Source organism: Myotis myotis, unplaced genomic scaffold (assembly GCF_014108235.1).
Source record: "Myotis myotis isolate mMyoMyo1 unplaced genomic scaffold, mMyoMyo1.p scaffold_m19_p_1, whole genome shotgun sequence".
NCBI lineage: Eukaryota > Metazoa > Chordata > Mammalia > Chiroptera > Vespertilionidae > Myotis > Myotis myotis.
The window spans coordinates 95,629,327-95,650,302 of NW_023416313.1; the positions used below are offsets into that span (position 1 = coordinate 95,629,327).

Here is a 20,976-nt window from a genome sequence, read left to right on the forward strand (position 1 = left end):
AGGGCCTGTGCTTCAAGCCTTTTAATCTCTAGGTGTGGCCTATGGTATAAATACTTCCATAAGCATTTACATACTTGACATTTAGCAATACAGCAGTGTGCAGTCACATCCACATGCTTTGCCTTATGAAATAGAATGAAAACTTCCTAAGGACAGGGCGAGCTGCTGCTGATTTTATATGTCTTTCTCATCCATAGTGCAATCCAGGCTCAGAATGGTGCTTTGTCACTGACACAGGAGCACAGGAGCAGAAGATTAAGCTTTCTTTTTCCATGTTTTTCTTTTTTCCTTTTCTTCAGCAGCAGTACAACTATTGATGGTGATAGTAACGACTACAGAACGCTTGCTTGCTATTGGCTAGGTAGGACTACTGTATTAGATTTGATCCTATCCTTAGGACCTATTAAATAGCGTTATTTAAATGTTGTTGTTGTTGTTGCCATTTTATGGATGAGACCTCTGAGGCGCAGGGTGGCTAAGTAACTTGCCTAAGATCACAAGTCAGTGGAGTGGCTGGGCTGTAACCAGACAGTCTGGCCAGGCCCCTTCCTCTCCCTGTGCCGCTTGCTGAGAGAGCTGTGTCCAGAGGCGTTGCTTCCAATTTCAGCAGCCTTTTTGGCGCTGGCCTATCCTGAGTGGGATTTGTGATTCCTCTCTTTACTTTTCTTTTTCTTTCTTTTATCTCCCCGCCCCCTCCCCTCCTTCCCCACCTCATCAGGTCAAGTACAAAAGAGATTTTGAAGAAAGCAAAGGGCGGGGCTTCAGCATCGTAACAGACACACCGGAACTACAGCGGCTGAAGAGGACGCAGGAACAAATCAGTAATGTAGGTGACTGTTCAGTGATGTCATAGCCCTAACTTGTGTTTCTGGATGAGAAAGTGAGATTGGGTGACTTGAAAGTATTCTTGTTGCTTTGGTATGTAAGCAGTACTCATTGTACTCATATACTATGCCAAGCTCATCTGTGGAATTCCTTCCCTTTGATTTTATCACAGGTATCTAGAACCTAACACCTCCATAGCAATGCCTATATTTCTTTAACTTAAAAGAAGTTATTATAATTTAACATCTTACTCCATTTTGAATGGTCTTCCGCTTTTGAATTCTTCCAAAATAGGACTTTCATAGCTAAGTTAAAAAACCCGACATTTTATTTATTTACTTATTTATTTTTTTATGTGGATAAGAATACAAAAATATACATATAAAGTCAAGTATCTTGCGGAATCTCATATTTGCTAGTTATGTGTATATAAGATTTTATACTTTAGATATTTATAGAAATGAAGTATTACATCTCATTTTAAAAATAAACATTTACATAGGAAGTCACTTTGAATCTGAAAGCTGCATCTTACTCAGTAATATGTATTTTTTTTAAAAGAAAATTGAGACTAACAAGTTCAAAGCATATTAGATACCAAAAAGTGTTACTTCAGGACTGTATTACAGGTGGACAAACAGCTATTCTTACTTTTTATAATTTATGTCTGTGATTATGATTCTTCCAAAGTGTTATATAAAGTTTGTTAAAATGTGTTTTATTAAGAAAAAATTAGTTCAATGTTAGGTATTCAAGAGGAAATATTAATGAAATCAACAACTGTGTACATGATATAAAAGTGTGCAAATACGCATTTTTCATGAGAAGTTTATCTTGTGTGTCATGTATAGTCACTAAACTTTGTATATATAAACGTTACGTTATGTAGCCTTAATTACCAGGAAATGTTTAATTAGCAAATGGTTTTAAACTCATTGATACATGGCCATCATGATTATATATAGAGTGACAATTTGCAGATAGAATAGTATATAATTTGAGAAAGAATTTCATTTGTCAAAAGTTCAAAAACAGAATAATGTTTAAAAAAACATGTAGGGTGTGAGAAGAGGCAGAGTAAACACTTTTTTTCATATTTCCTAATGTTTACCCATTATTTGCTCTTTAAATGGACATTTTATGAAGGATTTTTTTCCTTTGAAGAGAAAGGAATGAATTGTAAGGATTCATGACTTCTGTCCCTTAGTTTTTCTACTCAGTCTCAACAAGCTCCACTCATGAATACTGAAGATCACTCCCCTTATCTGTCTTTCTCTTCTCTTTATATTTTCCTTAAATCAAAACTGACTTTTTACTTTTAAAAATGCAAATTAAAGATATATTTCACTGGCAGTTACATTCAGTAGCGTCTCTTTTTTGTGTGCATTATTTTGGGAACTTTTATTAAAAATATAAAAATAATGCTGCAGAAAACAAAGCTATAAATCTTCAACTATCACAGAAATTTATTTCAAAAGGAGCTAAACATTCTGCTTAAGATATCGACGTGACAGCTAACACAAGGATTGCAGTGGATTGAAAGGTAAGCTTTTTAATTTATATTCAAATTCAGCCAATATTCATACTTAATAAGAAAAGAACTGATCATTTCACCAATCTTTATCATTAGCAGGAATATGCATTTTATTCAATACCAGAGGCTGTTTGCAGATCCACTCTTCATTATGCAAAAACCCTTGTCACACAGGTATGTATATACATGTATGTATCATATACATAAGAGTATATAAAATACTATTTAGATTAAGCCTATAATTTAGACAATGCTGATTTTTAAAAGCTTGTAATTTAGATATCTTAATGTTTTTGCAATTGTCTTGATATTAGCAACCATAGAAGTCTTGTAAGTAGTACTTGTAGCAAATGAGGCATGTGAATATGTGGATAGTAGTAGAAAATATAGATTTCATATTACTGGTAGGGATTTACTTTTTTTTTTTTAAATATATTTTATTGATTTTTTACAGAGAGGAAGGGAGAGAGAGATAGAGAGTTAGAAACATCGATCAGCTGCCTCCTGCACATCTCCTACTGGGGATGTGCCCGCAACCCAGGTACATGCCCTTGACCGGAATCGAACCTGGGACCTTCCAGTCCCCAAGCCGACGCTCTATCCACTGAGCAAAACCGGCTTCGGCAGGGATTTACTCTTGAAGAAGCGAAGCTGTTAAGTATTCTGAGGTCTAGTGAATTTATTATTCATTTAGAAATGCTGAAACTTTATGAACTTTTTCCGTGATCTCATGGGGTTTTCCATATTAGCCAAAGACCTTTTTTTTTTTGTAAGAAACATGGGTTAATCTGAAAGCTGGTATGTTTGCCAGTTCCATTTTCCACATTACTTTCAGATAAACCCAAACACTGAAATATATTGGCCAAATGCAGACAGCAGTTGTTTTTTTTGTGTGTGTGTTTTTTGTTTGTTTTCAGACAGCAGTTTTTGACAGTGGCCTGGTCTGTGTCTGTTTTGAGATGGAGAAGGTGAGAAAATGTCCAGACTGGACAGACATCAGACTCTTTCTGCTGGAGGTGCTGTGAGGCTCATCCTGGAAATTAGAAGGGATATGAGATTTGAGCTCCAAGTTTAATACAGGATGACGTAAGTGGGTTAACTAAGCCAGGGTCTTCACAATCTTTATTTTTCCATTTGCTTCATTTTTTTTACTTGTTTTTACTTTATTTAACTTTGAATGTTGTCTGAATCCCACCCCCCCCCTTTGATTTAATTTATTGGGTGACACTAGTTAACAAAATTATACAGATATCAGGTGCACAGTTTCACCACACATCATCTGTACACTGTATTGTGTGTTCACCACCCCAAGTCAAGTCTCCTTCCGTCACCATTTATTTCCCTCATTCCCTCTTTCACCTCCCCCTCTCCTCTTTCCCCCTGGCAATCACCACACTGTTATCCGTGTCCATGAGTTTTTTCTTTTCTTCTCCCCCTTCTCCCCCCAATCTGTCTGGATCTTTCTAAGATGCCTTTAATCCCCTTTGGACTAAAGAAAGTATAAAGACATAAAACAGGGGATTTAATGACACTCCTAGGTGTTTTGGGTAATACGTTATGGATGAATGGGCATTTTTGATTGCTTGTGTCTGTGTCAGTTACATGAAAAAATTTTCACACACTTTCATAATCATTTGTCCAGGATTTGAAATCATTTGGAAACGCCCACTCAGTCTGCATATGTTGGTGAGGTGTGGGATAAAATACAGCTGTCCATTTGAAATTGTGTGTAATGAAAGGGTGAGAGTGGGTTTAGCCTTGACTTCCTTCTTTGGGGATCTATAATGACAACATACTGAACCTGGGAGATTTATTAAATGCTGCAATTTAAAATTCTTCTGCTATATTACTCAGTAAAGCTGCAGAAAGAATAAGAAAAGAGGCCGGATTACAGAATGTGCTGAATGATTGGAAAGAAACAGAATTAAATTCCAAATAAAAAAAAATTTTTTACATGAAATTCCAGAAGATGTCTTAGTATCTCCCCCACTCTGCCTTCTCAGCCCAATCCTAGGGCATAAATTCACAAATGACAGAATTATCCTCCACAATTTTTTTTTCCCTTAGTGATTGATATTCTAGGAAAAGGTTCTTAAAGGACAATGAACAACCATGAATTGAGGAATTTCTGTGCTGGATATTTTTTAACCTTTTTTTTTTCTGTTGTCCATGTAGCTCTAGCATGTGTGGGTAATTATAATTCAGGTGATGACCACGTTCATGTTTAGAAGTAGTGCATTCAGGGAACCAGCAGCAGGAGAGCGAGGCAGAATCACGGCCCACATCTGAGGGACTCATCCAACCTTGAGAAGGTTACTGATGTATTTCATTCTGCCTGTTCAGACACTAATATAAGCTGCACTTTCAATTAGCTAAGGCAGTCTGTGGATAAATTGTGAAATAAAATGGTAAAGTTCAACTCCAAGAGACTTTTACAATCTTTGTGCAGTAGATAGAATTTAGATGCTTTTTAAAAAATTTGTTTCAGGTGGCGGAGAAGTATTTTATGAAGGGGAAGGAAAAGAGCCCCAGATGACAAAACTTGTATTTTACAGACTGACTGAAATAGTAAGTGTACCATTATGTGATTTGTCAAGATTTGTTTTTGAGGAAGTAATTGTGTGTATCTTTGGGCATGTGTGTGTGTGCCTGTGCGTGCTGGCTTCAGTGGGAATCTTTAGAAGCCCTTTCCTTAGATCACTGATGGCACACCTGCTCTATATTCTCCCCCTTACCCTGCCAGGATCTATAATTTTGGTTCTCTCTCCTGTTTCCCAAATACCTGTTTTACTACCATTTTCAATTTTGCATACCCATTCATAAGAAATGCTTACTGACTTTACAAAAAAAGCTAAGGTTGAAGGCCTTTTTTTTTTTTTTTTTTTTTTTAAACATTATGGAACAAAGAATGTCTCTGTAATTTGATAATAAAATGTGATTATTTTTAGTTTTTTGATATGGCTGCATAATTTTTCATTGACTTCTTAGAATGCAAAATAAATTATATGCTCATTAATAAGCTCGAGTGAGTACTGTTGATTTAGTTCCCTAAGATTTTGTGAGTTAACTTAAAAACATTAGATTATTGAAGGTAAACATGGCCTAATAATTAACTCGCAGTGCCTGTGGACTCTTAAAAGATTTGATTCGAAGTTGGGTTGAGCGTAAGGGTGAGCATGAAGGGAGGGATGACTATCTAGGGATCTGGTCTCTGTTTGTAATTTAAATAAATCATTTTGACAGAGACTGACTGTGGCCATGTTCAGGCTGCTGACAGTGTGAAATTGAGTTGTATGGTGGACAGAAGACAAGCAGTCAAGAGAAATCCCCAAAGGCAAATTTTGTTATGTAATTGGGTCAACTCATGCATGAGAAATGCATGCTAATTGTAAACTGGTGGCAAAATTAGAGTATATGAGGCAATTAGATCTTATATGAACCTGCACAACTGACGTAGGATTTTTCCATGTTTTAATATTTGGAAAACATTAACAATATTTTCTTAAGGCAAGAAAGGTAAAAGTTAGAAAGTTATTTAATATTAAAATTAAAAAATTATTTGTTAATTTTGTTCCTTTACACAAGAAGCATAAGTTTTATAATGAAAATTTATATGAAATCTAATTTTGAGTAGTAAAATGTAGCACACTAAATTTGAAAGGAGAATAGGATGGCATTTTTGTTATAAATCATAACTGGGGTGATTAACATAGATGATTAATTATGAGGTCAATGGTTTTGATTTAAGCCCTTGGTGTCTATTATTTTCATGGAGCAAATTTACATGTTACTTTAGTGGATCACACTTTATCTCTAACTTATCTCAACCAGTGACTCTGATGCATTTTTGAGTAATAGTGGGTCAGCAGCATTATTTTATAGCAAAGATCAACTATGTCAGAGAAAGTGATAGGGCAATAACATATATTTTTCTTCTAATACCTAACACATGTATGAATACTTTATTCATTTCAGAAGACTGACATATCCAGTCAAATTAGAGCCTCTGAACAACCTCTCCTCAGGGAAAGTATTTCTATAAGAAATGCTTATACTTTCATGAGAAAAATGTATGGAAAATTACCTTGTGGTCCTTTCTCATTTCCAAATCTGTGGTTTCCCTAACACCTGGTTTTGCTTTATTTTTCCACCTAGGGCATAACTTCAAAGGTTGATCTCTTCTTTTTATCCTCAATTTTTTAGCCACAGTCACTTAAAGAAACAAATACATCCCAGACCAGTAATTACTTGTGCATGGCAAGTACAAGAGTTGTGGTTATAAAATGGCATTGTCTGAAAGGGAGGCTTGGGAAGGGCCCCTATAATAAAAGAATTAACACGTATGAATTCTTTTTGGAACCAAAGATGAAGGATCCAGCAAATGTTTTCTGAAGATCCGTCTTTTGTGAAATCCCTTTTCCCCATCCCCCCTTTTATTTTCAGTCCTACAGTGTTTAGGCCCTTATCCTGCCTGAGTTCTTGCAGGAGCCCCTCTAATTGGCCTTATCTCCTTCCAAGCTCTTTCTGCTCCTTCCATTGTATCTTAAACACTCTCACCATATGACTTTCCAAAATATCTGTTTCATTAAGACCCTCATTATGACCCACTAAAATTTTTTCCTTGGACCTCCACTTTGAGGAGGATAACATCTAATCCCTTTAAGCTCTTTAATTCTGACTCTAAGGACCCTCTATAATCTGCTTCTAAATTATTTCACCTCATCTGTCACTGTCCTTCAACACTATTCTTTCATTTGTTTTAGGCCTGGCCAGCTAATTTGTTTTAGGCTTTTGCATGAGTCATTCCTCTTGTTTGGATCAATTTCACACTATCCATGAATGACATCCCCACCCCTTGATCCTAGACACACACTCAGACCCCAGTTACAGAGAGCTCACGGAATCACGATAGTGCTTTGTACGATAGCACTATTATCTGCACTACTCATTTCACACATCACATTCCACATTTTGGCTTTAATTAGCATTACACGTGGTATGTGTTTTACCCCTCTAAATTCATGAAGATGAAGATTATTCATGTCTTTTTCAGTTTGTTTTTTTTGTATTTATTCAAGAATGCATTCATGGCACTTTGTACCTTACCTTTCTTGTCATGTTCTTAATTTAGGCCCTCTCTATGCCTTGCTTGGGTTGTATCGCTTGTCTGTTCTCACCTGTCACAGTACTGCCTCTTCTCCCTCTATTGGTGGTTTCTTGCAAGGTTCCTAAAACACACATCTAATTGTCACTCTTTTCCTTAAAACCTGTCATTGGCTCCCCATTGCCTTTGGGATAAAATGCAGAAACTTTAGCAAGGGGTATGCGGCTGTCCCTGTTTAGTGCCAGCTGAGGTCTCCAGCCTGGGTGTCTGTCTTGGACTTGAGCCCTATCCACTTCAAACTTCTGCCTGGCAGGCCATCTGCACACTCTCCACATCTCTGCTCAGCTCAGAGGCTGCCTTCTCTTCCCTGGCCTTTCTCCTCCTTTCCCAAACCTGGCAGTCTGATTCTACAGCTGCATTGGGTGCTTTCTCCCTCCTAGACTGAACTCTCTGAAGAGTTGGGCTGTGTCTTTTCCTCTGTAGCCCCAGGACCTAGCACAGAGCTAAAATTAATAAACAGATTAATTGACTTCTTGTGCCAACACACCTTTTCTTCCCATTGCTTCTCACTCTGCCCAGGCAAGGCTGCCAGTTCTGGGACTTACTCAAGACGACCCCTGATAAACACACAAATTTTGATACTTTGAGAAGTGACTACCTCTCAAATTGTGTGCATTTCATTTTATAATGGCAGTTATTACAAGGAGTTTTACTCTTTCTAGGTTTATTTCAATCAAACATCTATTAAGATCTATGTAGATATTACATTGATTTTTTTCCTTAAAACTTCCAGATCTTTCCTTCATTCCATCATTCTCTAGCATAAAGTAGTTACCTAATTAATCGTTGTACAGCAAATGACTGACTTTTATTAAGGATGTGTTGGTTTTTTTTGTTTTTTGTTTTTTGGTATTTCCTCAATATTTTTTTCTTTTTCAGAAGAGTCTGGCCGAAACCGGTTTGGCTCAGTGGATAGAGCGTCGGCCTGCGGACTGAAAGGTCCCAGGTTCGATTCCGGTCAAGGGCATGTGCCTGGGTTGTGGGCGCATCCCCGGTGGGGGATGTGCAGGAGGCGGCTGGTCGATGTTTCTCTCTCATCGATGTTTCTGACTCTCTATCTCTCTCCCTTCCTCTCTGTAAAAAATCAATAAAATATATATATATAAAAAAAATAAGAGTCTGCCTTCCCATCTAAGTCTAGGCAAATAAAATTTTTCTTAGGCTAAGAGCTACAGTACTGTAGGGAATTAATCAATCCCTTCAATACAGAATTGCTAATACCTAGAATAACTCTTTGCACAGAGCAGGTACTCAGTAAATCTGTGTTGAGTACATGAATGAGGCAATGATATTAAAAATATTGACTACTTTTGCATATTCTTTCTCTTGAAACTTCTTTTTGCAAGAGAGGGAGTTTTTAAAATTGCTTTGAATTACATTTGTTTTGTGCTGCTTGCATCTATTTTGCACTTAAATATTTCTATAGTTTCATGAACAGATTATAGTAGTTTTCTCTCAGTAAAGCAGGACCAATTGCTTTCTAAAGTGGCATCTAAAAATTTCATTATATTAGAAATGCAAGGGCTACCCCTGTTTTAAAATATCAGAGCCAGGGAATTCTTCTTGGTGTCTAAGAACCTGAGAAAAACAGGGCTTCCATTAGTCTCCTCAGGCTGCCATAACAAAATGCAGCTGGCTGTGTGGCTTAAGCCACTGCAGTTTTATTTCCTCACAGTTTTAAAAGCTGGAAATCCCAGATCAAGTCAGGAAGGGTGCTTTCTGGTGATAGGTCTCCTCCTGGCTTGCACACTGTCTTGCTGTGCCCTGACATGACCTTTCCTCGGTGCCTGTGCATGAGAGAAAGAGGTCTCTGGTGTCTCTTCCTCTTCTTGGAAGGGCACTAACTGAATAGGATCAGGGCCCCACCTGATGGCCTCATTTAACCTGAATGACTTTCTTAAAGGCTCCATCTCAAAATACAGTCACATGGGGGTTAGGGCTTCAAAATCTGAATTTGGGGTGGGGGACACACAATCCAGTTCACAACAGGACGGAATGAGAAATGATCTGCACGTATCACAGGGCGATTTGAAGATAAGTAACATGTAACCAGTGGAGGTAGATGACACCGCCTGTTACATTCCAGGAAAACTTATACAATCAGTTTTTAATTTTTCCTATTTTCAAACTGAACAATCTTAACTAAAAAACAAAATTCCTTTTAGGTTCTATTTCCCATCCTTTATTGGCTCTTTCAAGCCTCTTTTTACTTGTGGTTTTTGAGTCATAGTCATTTACAAAAACAAAGATAGCTTACAGTAGTAGCAATTATGTTTTTCAGTTTTTCAGGTCTCAGTTGAGCTTTGTAGATTACTCACATGCCCTGTGCTGGCAGTTTGGCCTGGGCAGATGTGAAGAAAAAGGAGGGAAGAGGTGTGACAATAGAAAATAAATGTGCATATGCCACAGGGAAAGTCTAATAAAGACTAGCTTTTTTTTTTTTTTTAAAGTCTCAATTTCTAGTGCATTATACAGATTTAAAAGTTAAAACTCTTCTTCCAGATTCTATTATAACCCTTGGAACACCCCTACGGGAGAGTACATGAATGTTAAAGAGAAACCAGAAATCTTACATATATATTGTGGAGTCTCCAAATAGGACTATCATTAATAATTATGCCACCTAATTATACTTTCAGTGGATATTTGGAAGTAAGTTTAAAACCTGTTGTGTTAGTTGATAAGTGTAATAGTCAAGTGTCATTTCAACTTATTAGGAGGTCATGAATCAAGGGAGACATCCAGAGATTTGATTAAAATCCTTTGGTAACCCAAACCAAGTTTATACCATTAAAGAAGATTGCATGATTGCAAGTTAGAAGCAAGAATTTTTTTTTTGAAATTATATGCCCATATGATTTCTAGTTTGCACTTCATTTTCCTAGAAGAATGTGTTATAAATATTGTTTTTCTTTAGTTTTTGCTTGTACTTTCTGTTACAGCTTTTCTTTCACTGATGTTAAGCCTGTTTTGATGCCTTTTGTTCCTGTGCACAGAACTGTAGGCAGTGCTGCTTGTGAAAGCATACCTCTAAATTCCTGTTTGAAGGACCTCTGGTCTTTGTGAGGTGCCTCGTGACTTGGTTCCAAGGACAAGAGCAAGAAGTTATGATCATTTTCTTCTGTTTGTTCCTCTTTCGGATGGACTTTTCCTCTTGTAGCTATCTTAATTGTAACAAAGTCAACCTTTAATTTGTTTGAATTAAGCTTTTGTACCATTGCATTCTTACAATTACGCAAGTGTCAGAACGTGCTTGTGTTTAGCAAACTATGAAAAAGCGTATAGATTTAGAAAAACGAATAAGAGGAAAAAAACCTTTAAAATCATTCTGTTCTTTTGGAAACTTACTTTTTTTTTTTTTGTAGAGAGAATTGATTTTCCCAAATGGATTTAAATATTTACTTTCTTTGGGTAATTTATTATGAGGCCTCTGAGGGCAAGTGACATTTCTTGTTTATGTCTGAATTCTTCTGAACACAGTGCTTTGACTATAAAGAATAAGATCGAAGCGGGAGTGGCCTTCCCAGTTACTTTACATGTGCAGAGGTGTTCATTTAACATTTGCTGTGGACATCACGTCGCACCAGGCCCGTGGATTGCAGAAAATATGGGGAAACACTTTTTGTATGGGCTTTAGACTAATGCTAGGACACAGGAAGTGGCTGGGAGAGGCTTTCACGGAGAAGGAGAGCCTCAGTGCAAGGGGGTCTGTGAGGGAGAGAATGGCGTTGAAATGAGCAAGGGAAGGAAGGAAGGAATATGATGAGGTTAGAAACACCCGGCAGCTACTTGTTAGGCTGGAGAGAGAGAGAGAGAGAGAGAGAGAGAGAGAGAGAGAGAGAGAGAGAGAGAGAGAGAGAGAGAGAGGAGAGGCATTACTGAAGTGTAGATTGAGACAAGATTGTTGAAAGAGTTGTATCATATTTTCAAATGTGCACATTTTCGGTATCTATAAATAATTTTTTTTTTCTTTAAAGAAACAACTTTTGGAAAAAATTATTGGGCTTAACAGACACTTTTCAGTATTTACTTTGTGCTAGGAACTTTGTTGGAGGTGGGTGGATTGGGATAGAATGAGGAATAAAATAGATATGACCCCTGACCTCGCAGAGCTTGCAGTTTATCCTCTAACAGGTGAGCAGGTCATTGCTGCACAGAGTGATAAGTGCTTGTTAGAGGAGGTTTGGGAAGTAAAGGAGTCGAACCCTTGCCACAGGTATTTGAAAATAGTTGTTGAAGAATTTAACTGAATCATTCTTTTTTTGAGTAGTGGTTCATACTGTCCTTTTGTAAATTGGTGCTATCAATTTTACTTTTAAGTTTGCCTGTCTCCTTATGCATTCCCTGCCTGTCAATATGGATTTCCAGAAAATATCATTTAAATTAATCAAACCATAGTATTATATATAAACTGTAAAAAATGCTCATTTGTAGAAGAGTATCGATCATCAAACATTAATTTCAGGGTGGTTAAAAAAATCCATATAAATTCCTGCATGCATTTAGTAATTCAGACATATGTTCTCTCTCTTGGTTTTCAGTGCTTTTGCATTTGAGAGGTTTTGAAAATAAAACTAAGGCCATTTTTTCTTTATCTCTTTCTCCAACTTTGGTAGTGATACTTCCAAAATAAAAATTTTTTATAACCCAGTCGAAAATATTGAGAAAACATTTTGCTTTTAAAAAATATCCACATATCCACAAGAGCCTCACATGAACCTGTACGTTTCCCATACACACATAGAGTGTACAGACGAGTTTGAGCGCAGAGCCACTGAAAGGAAATGATAAACATTGCTTAGTGCTGTTTGGTTTCCACCTTGGGCGATCTTGGCCCAGTCTGTGCTGACAGCGAACCTCTGGGATGCCCCCTCAGTGCTGTGGGGTCTTTTCCTGCCAAATATTGTTCTCTTGCAAGATTAAATAGCCGAATCAGCGTGGCCCAAATCTTGATCCTGCTGAGAGTATTAAGACTCCTGCAGGTTGTAATACAGATTAGCTGGTGAGAGCTCTGTTGGAAAAATAAAGTGAGTTTCTCTAAATGAATTTAACAACTGCTGTGAACCTTTTTGTGTCCTCCAGCGTGAGTGAGTGTGCTGGCAGTTAACCATTTATTTTCCTCCATTTTTCCAAAAGTTGTTCCAGTCCACCTATGGTCATTTATTGTAAACATTTTCATAACTTTATTTAACATTTATGTTTTGCCAGGTAAGGCATTTGACATATTAAATTACTGTGTACTGTGAAGGGCCGATCATTGTTGACTTTATTTATTTAAGTAGGAAAACCATTAGACTAACAAAATTAATTCAATATCATTCATATAATGGAATACCACTGGGTTTCTTAGAGTGAACTGATTAGCGTATTTCATTCTGATCATAGGCTTTATGTTATTGGTCAGAAAGTTGTGAAATAACTAGCAAGAGGCAGACTGATGGCTAAAAATATTTACATTGCTTCCCCCTCTATTCTATTACTATTTTTGCTTATAGCGTTGGTTGATAACATTTGAAGGTTCTAAATTCTACAAAGATTATATGAGTCTTTCCCTTAAATGAAAAAAAAAAAAAAAATCAACAGCAATGACACTAACCTCTAAAGCAGCGGTTCTCAACCTGTGGGTCGTGACCCCTTTGGCGGTCGAATGACCCTTTCACAGGGGTTGCGTAAGACCATCCTGCATATCAGATATTTACATTACAGTTCATAACAGTAGCAACATTACAGTTATGAAGTGGCGACAAAAATAATTTTATGGTTGGGTCACAATATGAGGAACTGTATTTAAAGGGCCAGAAGGTTGAGAACCACTGCTCTAAAGCATAAAACACACAGGTAACCTGAAAATAATTAGCAGTTTGTTAGATTTCCTGGCTGCTGGCCTCTGGGTAAGTTCATAAAACTCTTTTCCCTTTTGGGGGCTCCTTACTTCACTTATATCTGAAGCATGTGCTCAGTCTGTTTATGAGACAGTCCTCCCATCTGCTCCCTACATTATTACCCATTTGTCTCCTGACACTTCGTGGGTATGTGTATGATTTCTCAGTACAAATGTCTGTGACTGTGATTGTAAATGGCAAAGCATGACACAACTGTAGTGCCATTGAACTGATCAGTGCTGTGTTTACTTTTGTAGGCCTCCTTTGATTGTTACTGTGATTATTACAATAATAGCATGAAAAGATAAATAATTAATTAAATTAGTTTTTAGCCTGTTGCCATAAGTGTACCAAAAACTGGGGGGTAAGGAATGTCCTGAGAGAAGGCTGAGCAGTAGCAGTTTGGCAGCATTTAACCTGTCTTCGTAAAATAGCCTACATTTTGCAGTTATCCTCTGTGAGGAGTGCTAGACAAAGTACCACCTGATCTTAAGTCTGTTTCCTGAATACTGTGGAAGTTAGCTTGCAACTCTATCTACCATGCTGTTGGTGAAAGAATTGAGGCCAGGACTGAGGTCTTCTGCTCTCTAATCTGGTTTGCCTTTTTTGGACATATGATTCTGAGTCCCTTTTTGGAATTGTTGAAATTGGAGTCATTCAGAAATAGACTGTCAAGGTGCATTGAAAGTCTCTTAAGTACTAACCTGTAAATCCTCTAAAATATCATTAATGGCTCAAAAATGAGTCAAGCAGACAAAACATGAAGGTATTATCCTTACTAAATGCCCATGGGATTTCCGTGCCCAGGATCCCTGACTTGAGTCTCACAATATGAACACTGTATCCTGTTTTAAGTTATGAGATATATCACATGTATAAGTAGTCTATAGGAACTCATGTATAGTTTAAAGAATAATAATAAGATGTACATCCATATACCTACCACCCAGCTTAAGAAATAGGGCACTTTGGAAACCTTTGAAGGCCCCTGACTAGTGACTTGGAACGCAAGGGCCACTGCATCTTGAAAACACAGATTTTCATAGTGGAATGATGACAAGGTAATATGAAATCCAATTCTCCAATTCCCATTTATGGAAACAATGTATGGATTTTGGAGAAAACGTCATTGGTTTCTTGCACCATTAAAGCACATGAAGTCTGTAGGGCTTGTCCTCATTCAGCCATTCAGGATCCGGGCATGAGCATGTTGGTCATTGCGTCACTGTGCACCCTGTTTGGACGTAGGTGACACCCCCTAAACGGGGGTGGGAACAAACATTTGTGAAGGGCTCACTCTGTGCTGAGCACAGTCTTTCACATTTGTTATTCATTTGTTTTTCTCACCAATCCCTAGAAATAGTTGTCATTATCCTCATGTCACAGATGAAACAAGCTCAGAGAGGATGAATCAATTGCTTAAATGTACACAATTAGTGAAGAACAGAGCAGGACTTGAGTCCAACTTTTTCTTTCTGACATTGAAATGCAAGATTTCCCCTCCACACCACCATTTTGGGACCGTATCTTACACGTTATACCTTTGTGCCACAGGGCAAATGTCACAGATATAAGCTTCTTTATGTTGGTGCAGAATTAATTTATCCTTAAGTGGCATTTGGGTGATCACATGGGCCAAATGTAGAAATTTCAAATTTCTTGACGGTGAGAACATGAGTAGAATGTCTCCTCCAAACATTCCTTTATGTTCTGGGATACAGGATGGCTTTGCATTGCCTCAGAATGGGATTTGTTCATGTGACACCTGAGGTTACGGTTGAATATATAATCGCCTTCAAGATATACTTACCTTTCTTATTCTACCCTCCTCTGAAGGTGCCTACTCTGTGCTTGGCACTGTTTTAGGAGCTGAGGATGCAAGATCTAATACATACAGTTCTCTTGTAGCTCCACACAACCAGGTAGTAAGAAAGATGAGGTTTCAGGTCGTACGGAGACAGGCACCTAGTCTCAGCTGGGCATCGATGGCTTACAGAAGAAGGCGGCATGAGGTGAGTTTCTGTGAATGAATCAGCATAGAGGCAAGGGAGCAAGACATGATGGTGAGTGGTGGGTGGCAAAAAAATAAATTCCCACATAGGAGAACTGAATATACAAGAAATCGAGAATGAAACTGCGCAGTAATTTTGAGGAACTGCAAATATCAATTTTACCCTGAAGAATTGGGGAGGGGGTCTGAAAGATCTTTTTTTACAAGGGAATGACTAGATTTTAGAGTCATCATTTGTCTAGATGTCCTTTTGTCAATCTTCCCCCTCTATGGATTGATTTCACTGTGATTTTCACCATGGGATTCCACGGTCTCTTATTTCTAGTCATTGAACCTGAGATGATTGCAGCACTAGTGTTTGTAGGGGTCTGCTTTTGGGGAACAAAAGGAATAAAATCATGATTTTACAGATATGGGTGTCTGTATGGTATGTAAATAGAGCAAGGGTGTGTTCACGCCCCAACTGTGATACAAGCCTGGATAGCTAGTCTCAGACACAATACCAAGTTGGCAGGTCTGAGAGTGTAAGCCTGGGTAAGTACGTATGCCTTTAGCATTGCATGCAAATGCTACATTAGTCCCATACAGTTATGGAGAGAAAAATCTCAGTTCACTCAACTGTCAGGAAACCTTCTGGTAAACTTTTTATTATCCTATATAATAAAAGCCTAATATGCAAATCGACGGAACAGTGGAACGACCAGTGGATTGACTGGTTGCTATGATGCACATTGACCACCAGGGGGCAGATGCTTAACGCAGGAGATGCCGCCAGCCCTCAGACCCCAGGCTAGCCAAGGCAGGTGCCAGCAGGGGAGCCCCCTGATAACCCAGCTGGTCACCCCACAGATTGGCCCTGATTGCCAGCCAGACTTAGGGAACCTACCCATGCACGAATTTCGTGCACTGGGCCTCTAGTATTATAATAAAAGTTAAGCCTAAACCTTGGTTGATCTTATTGACAGTGTTTCCAAAAGCTAGATGACAAAACAGAGTCCAGCTAACTTTGACTCAAAAATGTAACTGCCTCTTGCCTAATAAGCAGGCCAGAGATTGTGGACATCGATCAGCACAGATCACTATACAGTGATAGTCCAAGAGATAACCCGGTGTTCCTGTGGCCTCAGGACACTCTCTGGAAATAATAATTTTTGGCAACTTTTGAGGGTGCTTGTCTGAGATTATTTACTCTGACTCCTAAAGTCAGAATGCAAAGGAACAAAAGCCTAGTAGTTGAATAGTTTTAAATGACAGTTTTGTATGTGTAAGGAATTGAAGGTCCTAGTTAAAGACAAAGGAAGTTAGTTTTGAAGTGTAGCAAAATATGTAGGTAAGAAACAAGAAATAACTTCCTACCATATGTGGATTATACGATAAAGGCTCTTTCAACTCTTAAAATAACCAATTTAGGAAGAGCCTTATATCGCAATCATTGTGCTTCTTTCCCCCTACATCTCATGTAGGAATGATAATATTTAATGCTTATTTTAAGTTGAGAGGATCAATGAGAGCATGATAGAAAAGCCTTTTGAGTGACACAGAAAAAAGGCCCCACTAAATAAAAATATGAAATTGAGCTTTCTCTATGGAGATAGGCACATGGAGGGATGACTGGCTTTCCTTTTTGACCTTTTACACTTTTATTAAAATGTAATTGAGAAACATGAGGAAAGCAGGGTAGTCTGTCTTGGGAGAGCCAGGAAACGAGTGTGCCCTGCTGCTGCGGAGGGGAAGCTGGGTGTGCATCACTGGGCTGTTCTGCGCTTGGCAGGTGCTCTCTTCAATCCCTCCAGATCACACATCCAAAGCCAGGTGGTGGTAATTCTTCTAGAGCAGTGGTTCTCAACCTGTGGGTCGTGACCCCTTTGGGGGTCGAACGATCCTTTCACGGGGGTCGAACGATCCTTTCACAGGGGTCGCCTAGAACCATGGGAAAGCACATATATAATTACATATTGTTTTTGTGATTAATCACTATGCTTTAATTATGTTCAATTTGTAACAATGAAATTGGGGGTCACCACAACATGAGGAACTGTATTAAAGGGTCGCAGCATTAGGAAGGTTGAGAACCACTGTTCTAGAGGATCCCAAAATGTTTTATTTTGAAATGGAGATTAATAATAGGCAGAAAGTGGTATGTTTTTTTGAAAGATCTAATTTTCTTCTTCCTTATGATTTTGTTCTTTTTAAAGAGTATTTGAGTTTTTGCCCATTAAGTATGATGTTGGTTATAGGTTTGTCATATATGGCCTTTATTATGTTGCTATATGATCCCTCTATTCAAACTGTTGAGCATTTTTATAAAAAGTGGGTGTTGGATTTTGTCGAATGCTTTTTCTGCATCTATTGATATGATCATGTGATTTTTATCTTTCAGTGTTTACTAGTATATAATGTATCACATTTATTGATTTTTGAATATTGTACCAGCTTTGCATCCCTGGAATAAATCCTACTTTGTCATGGTATATGATCTTTTTAATATATTGCTGGATCTGATTTGCTAATATTTTGTTGAGGATTTTAGCATCTATGTTCATCAGGGATATTGGCCTGTAATTCTCTTTCTTTGTAGTGTCTTTATCTGGTTTTGGAATTAGGATAATGCTGACTTCATAAAAAGAGCTTGGAAGTATTCCTCCCTCTTGGATTTTTTGAAATAGTTTGAAGACTTTAGGTATTCTTCTTTGAATGTTTGGTAAAACTCTCCTGTGAAGCTGTTCGGACCTGAGCTTTTGTTTGCTGGGTGTTGTTCTTTTATTTATTTATTTTTATTTTTTATTATTGCTTCTATTTATCAGTTATGATCAACCTACCCAGGTTTTTGAATCTTCCTGATTTAGTTTTGTGAGATTGCATTTTTCTAGGAATTTGTCCATTTCATCCACATTGTTCAGCTTGTTGGCAATTAGTTGTTCGTAGTATTTTCTTAAAATCCTTTGTATTTCTGTGTTGTCAGTTGTTACTTCACCACTTTTGTTTCTGATTTTATTTATTTGGGTCCTCTCTCTTTATTTCTTGATAAGTCTGTCTATAAGTTCATCAATCTTGTTTATCTTTTCAAAGAACCAGCTCTTGGTTTCATTGATTTTTTTTGTATTATATTTTTAGTTTTTATGTCATTTATTTCTGCTTTAATCATTATTATTTCCTTCCTTCTACTTATTCTGAGCTTTTCTTGTTGTTCTTTTACTAATTCTTTAAGTTATATGGTTAAATAGTTTACTATTAATTTTTTTTTTTTTTGAGGTAGGCCTGTAGTGCTAGGAACTTCCTTCCTTTTCAGGAATGATTTCACTATGTCCCAGAGATTTTGGGTTGTTGTGTGTTCATTTTCATTTGTTTCCAGGAAATTTTTGATTTCTTTCTTGATCTTATTGGTACCCATTCACTGTTTAAATGGGAACAAGACATGGATGTCTGCTTTCATCATTCTTATTCAACATAGTACTAAAAGTCCTAGGCACAATGATCAGACAAGAAAAAGAAATAAAAGGCATCCAAATCATAAAGGAGGAAGCAAAACACTCATTATTCGCAGATGACATGATATCGTACATAGAAAACACTAAAGACTCCACCACAAAACTACTAGATTTAATAAACGAATTTGGCAATGTAGCAGGATACAAAATTAACACCCAGAATCAATGGCATTTTTATGCACCAATAATGAATTCTAAAAAAGAGAAACTAAACAAACAATTCTATTTACCACTGCATCAAAAAAATTAAGATACTTAGGAATAAACTTAACCAAGGAGCTTAAAGATTTGTACTCAGAAAACTACAAGACATTGAAAAAAAGAAACAGAGGAAAATATAAACAAGTGTTCATGGATTGGTAGAATCAACATTATTAAAATGTCCATACTACCCAACACAATCTACAGATTAAATGAAATCCCTGTTAAAATATCAAAAGCATATTTCACAGAGCTAGAACAAATACTCCAAGAATTTATATGGAACCAAAAAAGACCCCAAATAGCCACAGCGATCTCGAGAAAGAACAAAGTTGGAGGGATCACAATACAGATATCAAGTTATACTACAAAGCCACTGTATCAAAACAGCATGGAACTGGCACAAGAACAGGTATTTATATTAATGGAACAGAACAGAGAACTCATAAATCGACCCAAGCCATTACACTCAATTAATATTTGACAAAGGAGGCAAGAACATGCAATGGAATCAAGATAGTCTCTTTAATAAATGGTGTTGGGAAAACTAGACAGATGCATGCAGACAAATGAAACTAGACGACTAAGTTATACCATACCCAAGAATAAATTCAAAATGGATAAAAGACTTAAATATAAGTCATGAAACTATAAAAGTCCTAGAAGAAGCCATAGGCAGCAGAATCTCAGACATCTCTCATAGCAATATGTTTATGGATACATCTCCTAGGGCCCGGGTGGGCAACCTTTTTGTGAGTGCGTGCCAAAACCAGCAAAATCTCTGACTCAAAATTCTTCTGCGTGTCAACCCTAATTTTTTTCTTTTATTATTAGTTAAGGTATTACAAATGTGTCCTCATCCCCCCCATTAACCCCCAACCTCCCCCCCCCCCACCCCGCACACTCACAATCCCATCCCCCTGTTGTCCATGTCCATTGGTTTGGCTTATCAACCCTAATTTTTTGAGAACATGTTATGCCTACTTGATATCTCTTAAGGTGTATGCTTGTGAAGAACCTTGAAGAAATAATAAAATTCATTTGAGCGACAAAAACATAGTATATGATGATGAAAAATACATTTAATTTTTAATGTATACATGTTCACTGATAGTCCGACAGAAAACTTTATGATTCCATTTGATATTAGCAGTGGGACTTTTGCTGCTGCATCACTGATGACAGAGATTTTACATCAGGTTTATATTTCGTGACCTTCAGAGATATGCATGAGCTACTACTTTCATCCGTCAGGCTACTCCTATTATGAGACTTAACAAAATTCATCACTGAGAACAAAGATTCACAAGCGTATGTGGATGAAAACATGGAGAGTAACGCTGTTGCAAAGTTTTTTAAACAGAAAAAATTTTCTGGAATCTCATTCCAAGTCCTCAATAGTTCATTTTCGACACTTATCTCTGGTACTCCTGTCTCTAATCACCTTTTTTTCAATGTTTTCCAAGTCAACTCTATGGTCAATAAATTTCTGCTTCCAAATTGAGCTACTCTGAAATTCAGTCAACTGCATTTCAAAGTCAGCCATGTCTATGGTCTTTAAGATAACTTGTTATGTAAAATTATTTATTTATCTAAGATGCACCTACACTGAATTTATCAGAAAAATAAAAAAGTCAATATTAAGAAAAAAATTGTAAATAGAAGATTATAAGAGAGGGTTTTGTGTGCCAGCAAAAGTTACGGGCGTGCCATGTTTGGCACGCGTGCCAGGGGTTGCCCACCCCTGTCCTAGGGCAAAGGGAACAGGAGTAAAAAAACAAATGGGACTACATAAAAATAAAAAGCTTCTGCACAGCAAAAGAAACCATCAACAAAATGAAAAGGGATCCACTGTAAGGGAGAACATATTT

General features: G+C 37.4%; 1 protein-coding gene across 2 annotated transcripts in view; it reads left to right on the top strand.

Moving 5' to 3' along the window:
- NEBL (nebulette) overlaps window positions 1–20,976 on the top strand; it is a 378,693-nt gene that overhangs the window by 201,616 nt on the left and 156,101 nt on the right. For both annotated transcript variants that reach the window (XM_036345465.1, XM_036345456.1), the window contains exon 4: window positions 719–826. In XM_036345465.1, the coding sequence (XP_036201358.1) occupies window positions 719–826 (108 nt within the window). The remainder of the gene's footprint in view (window positions 1–718; window positions 827–20,976) is intronic.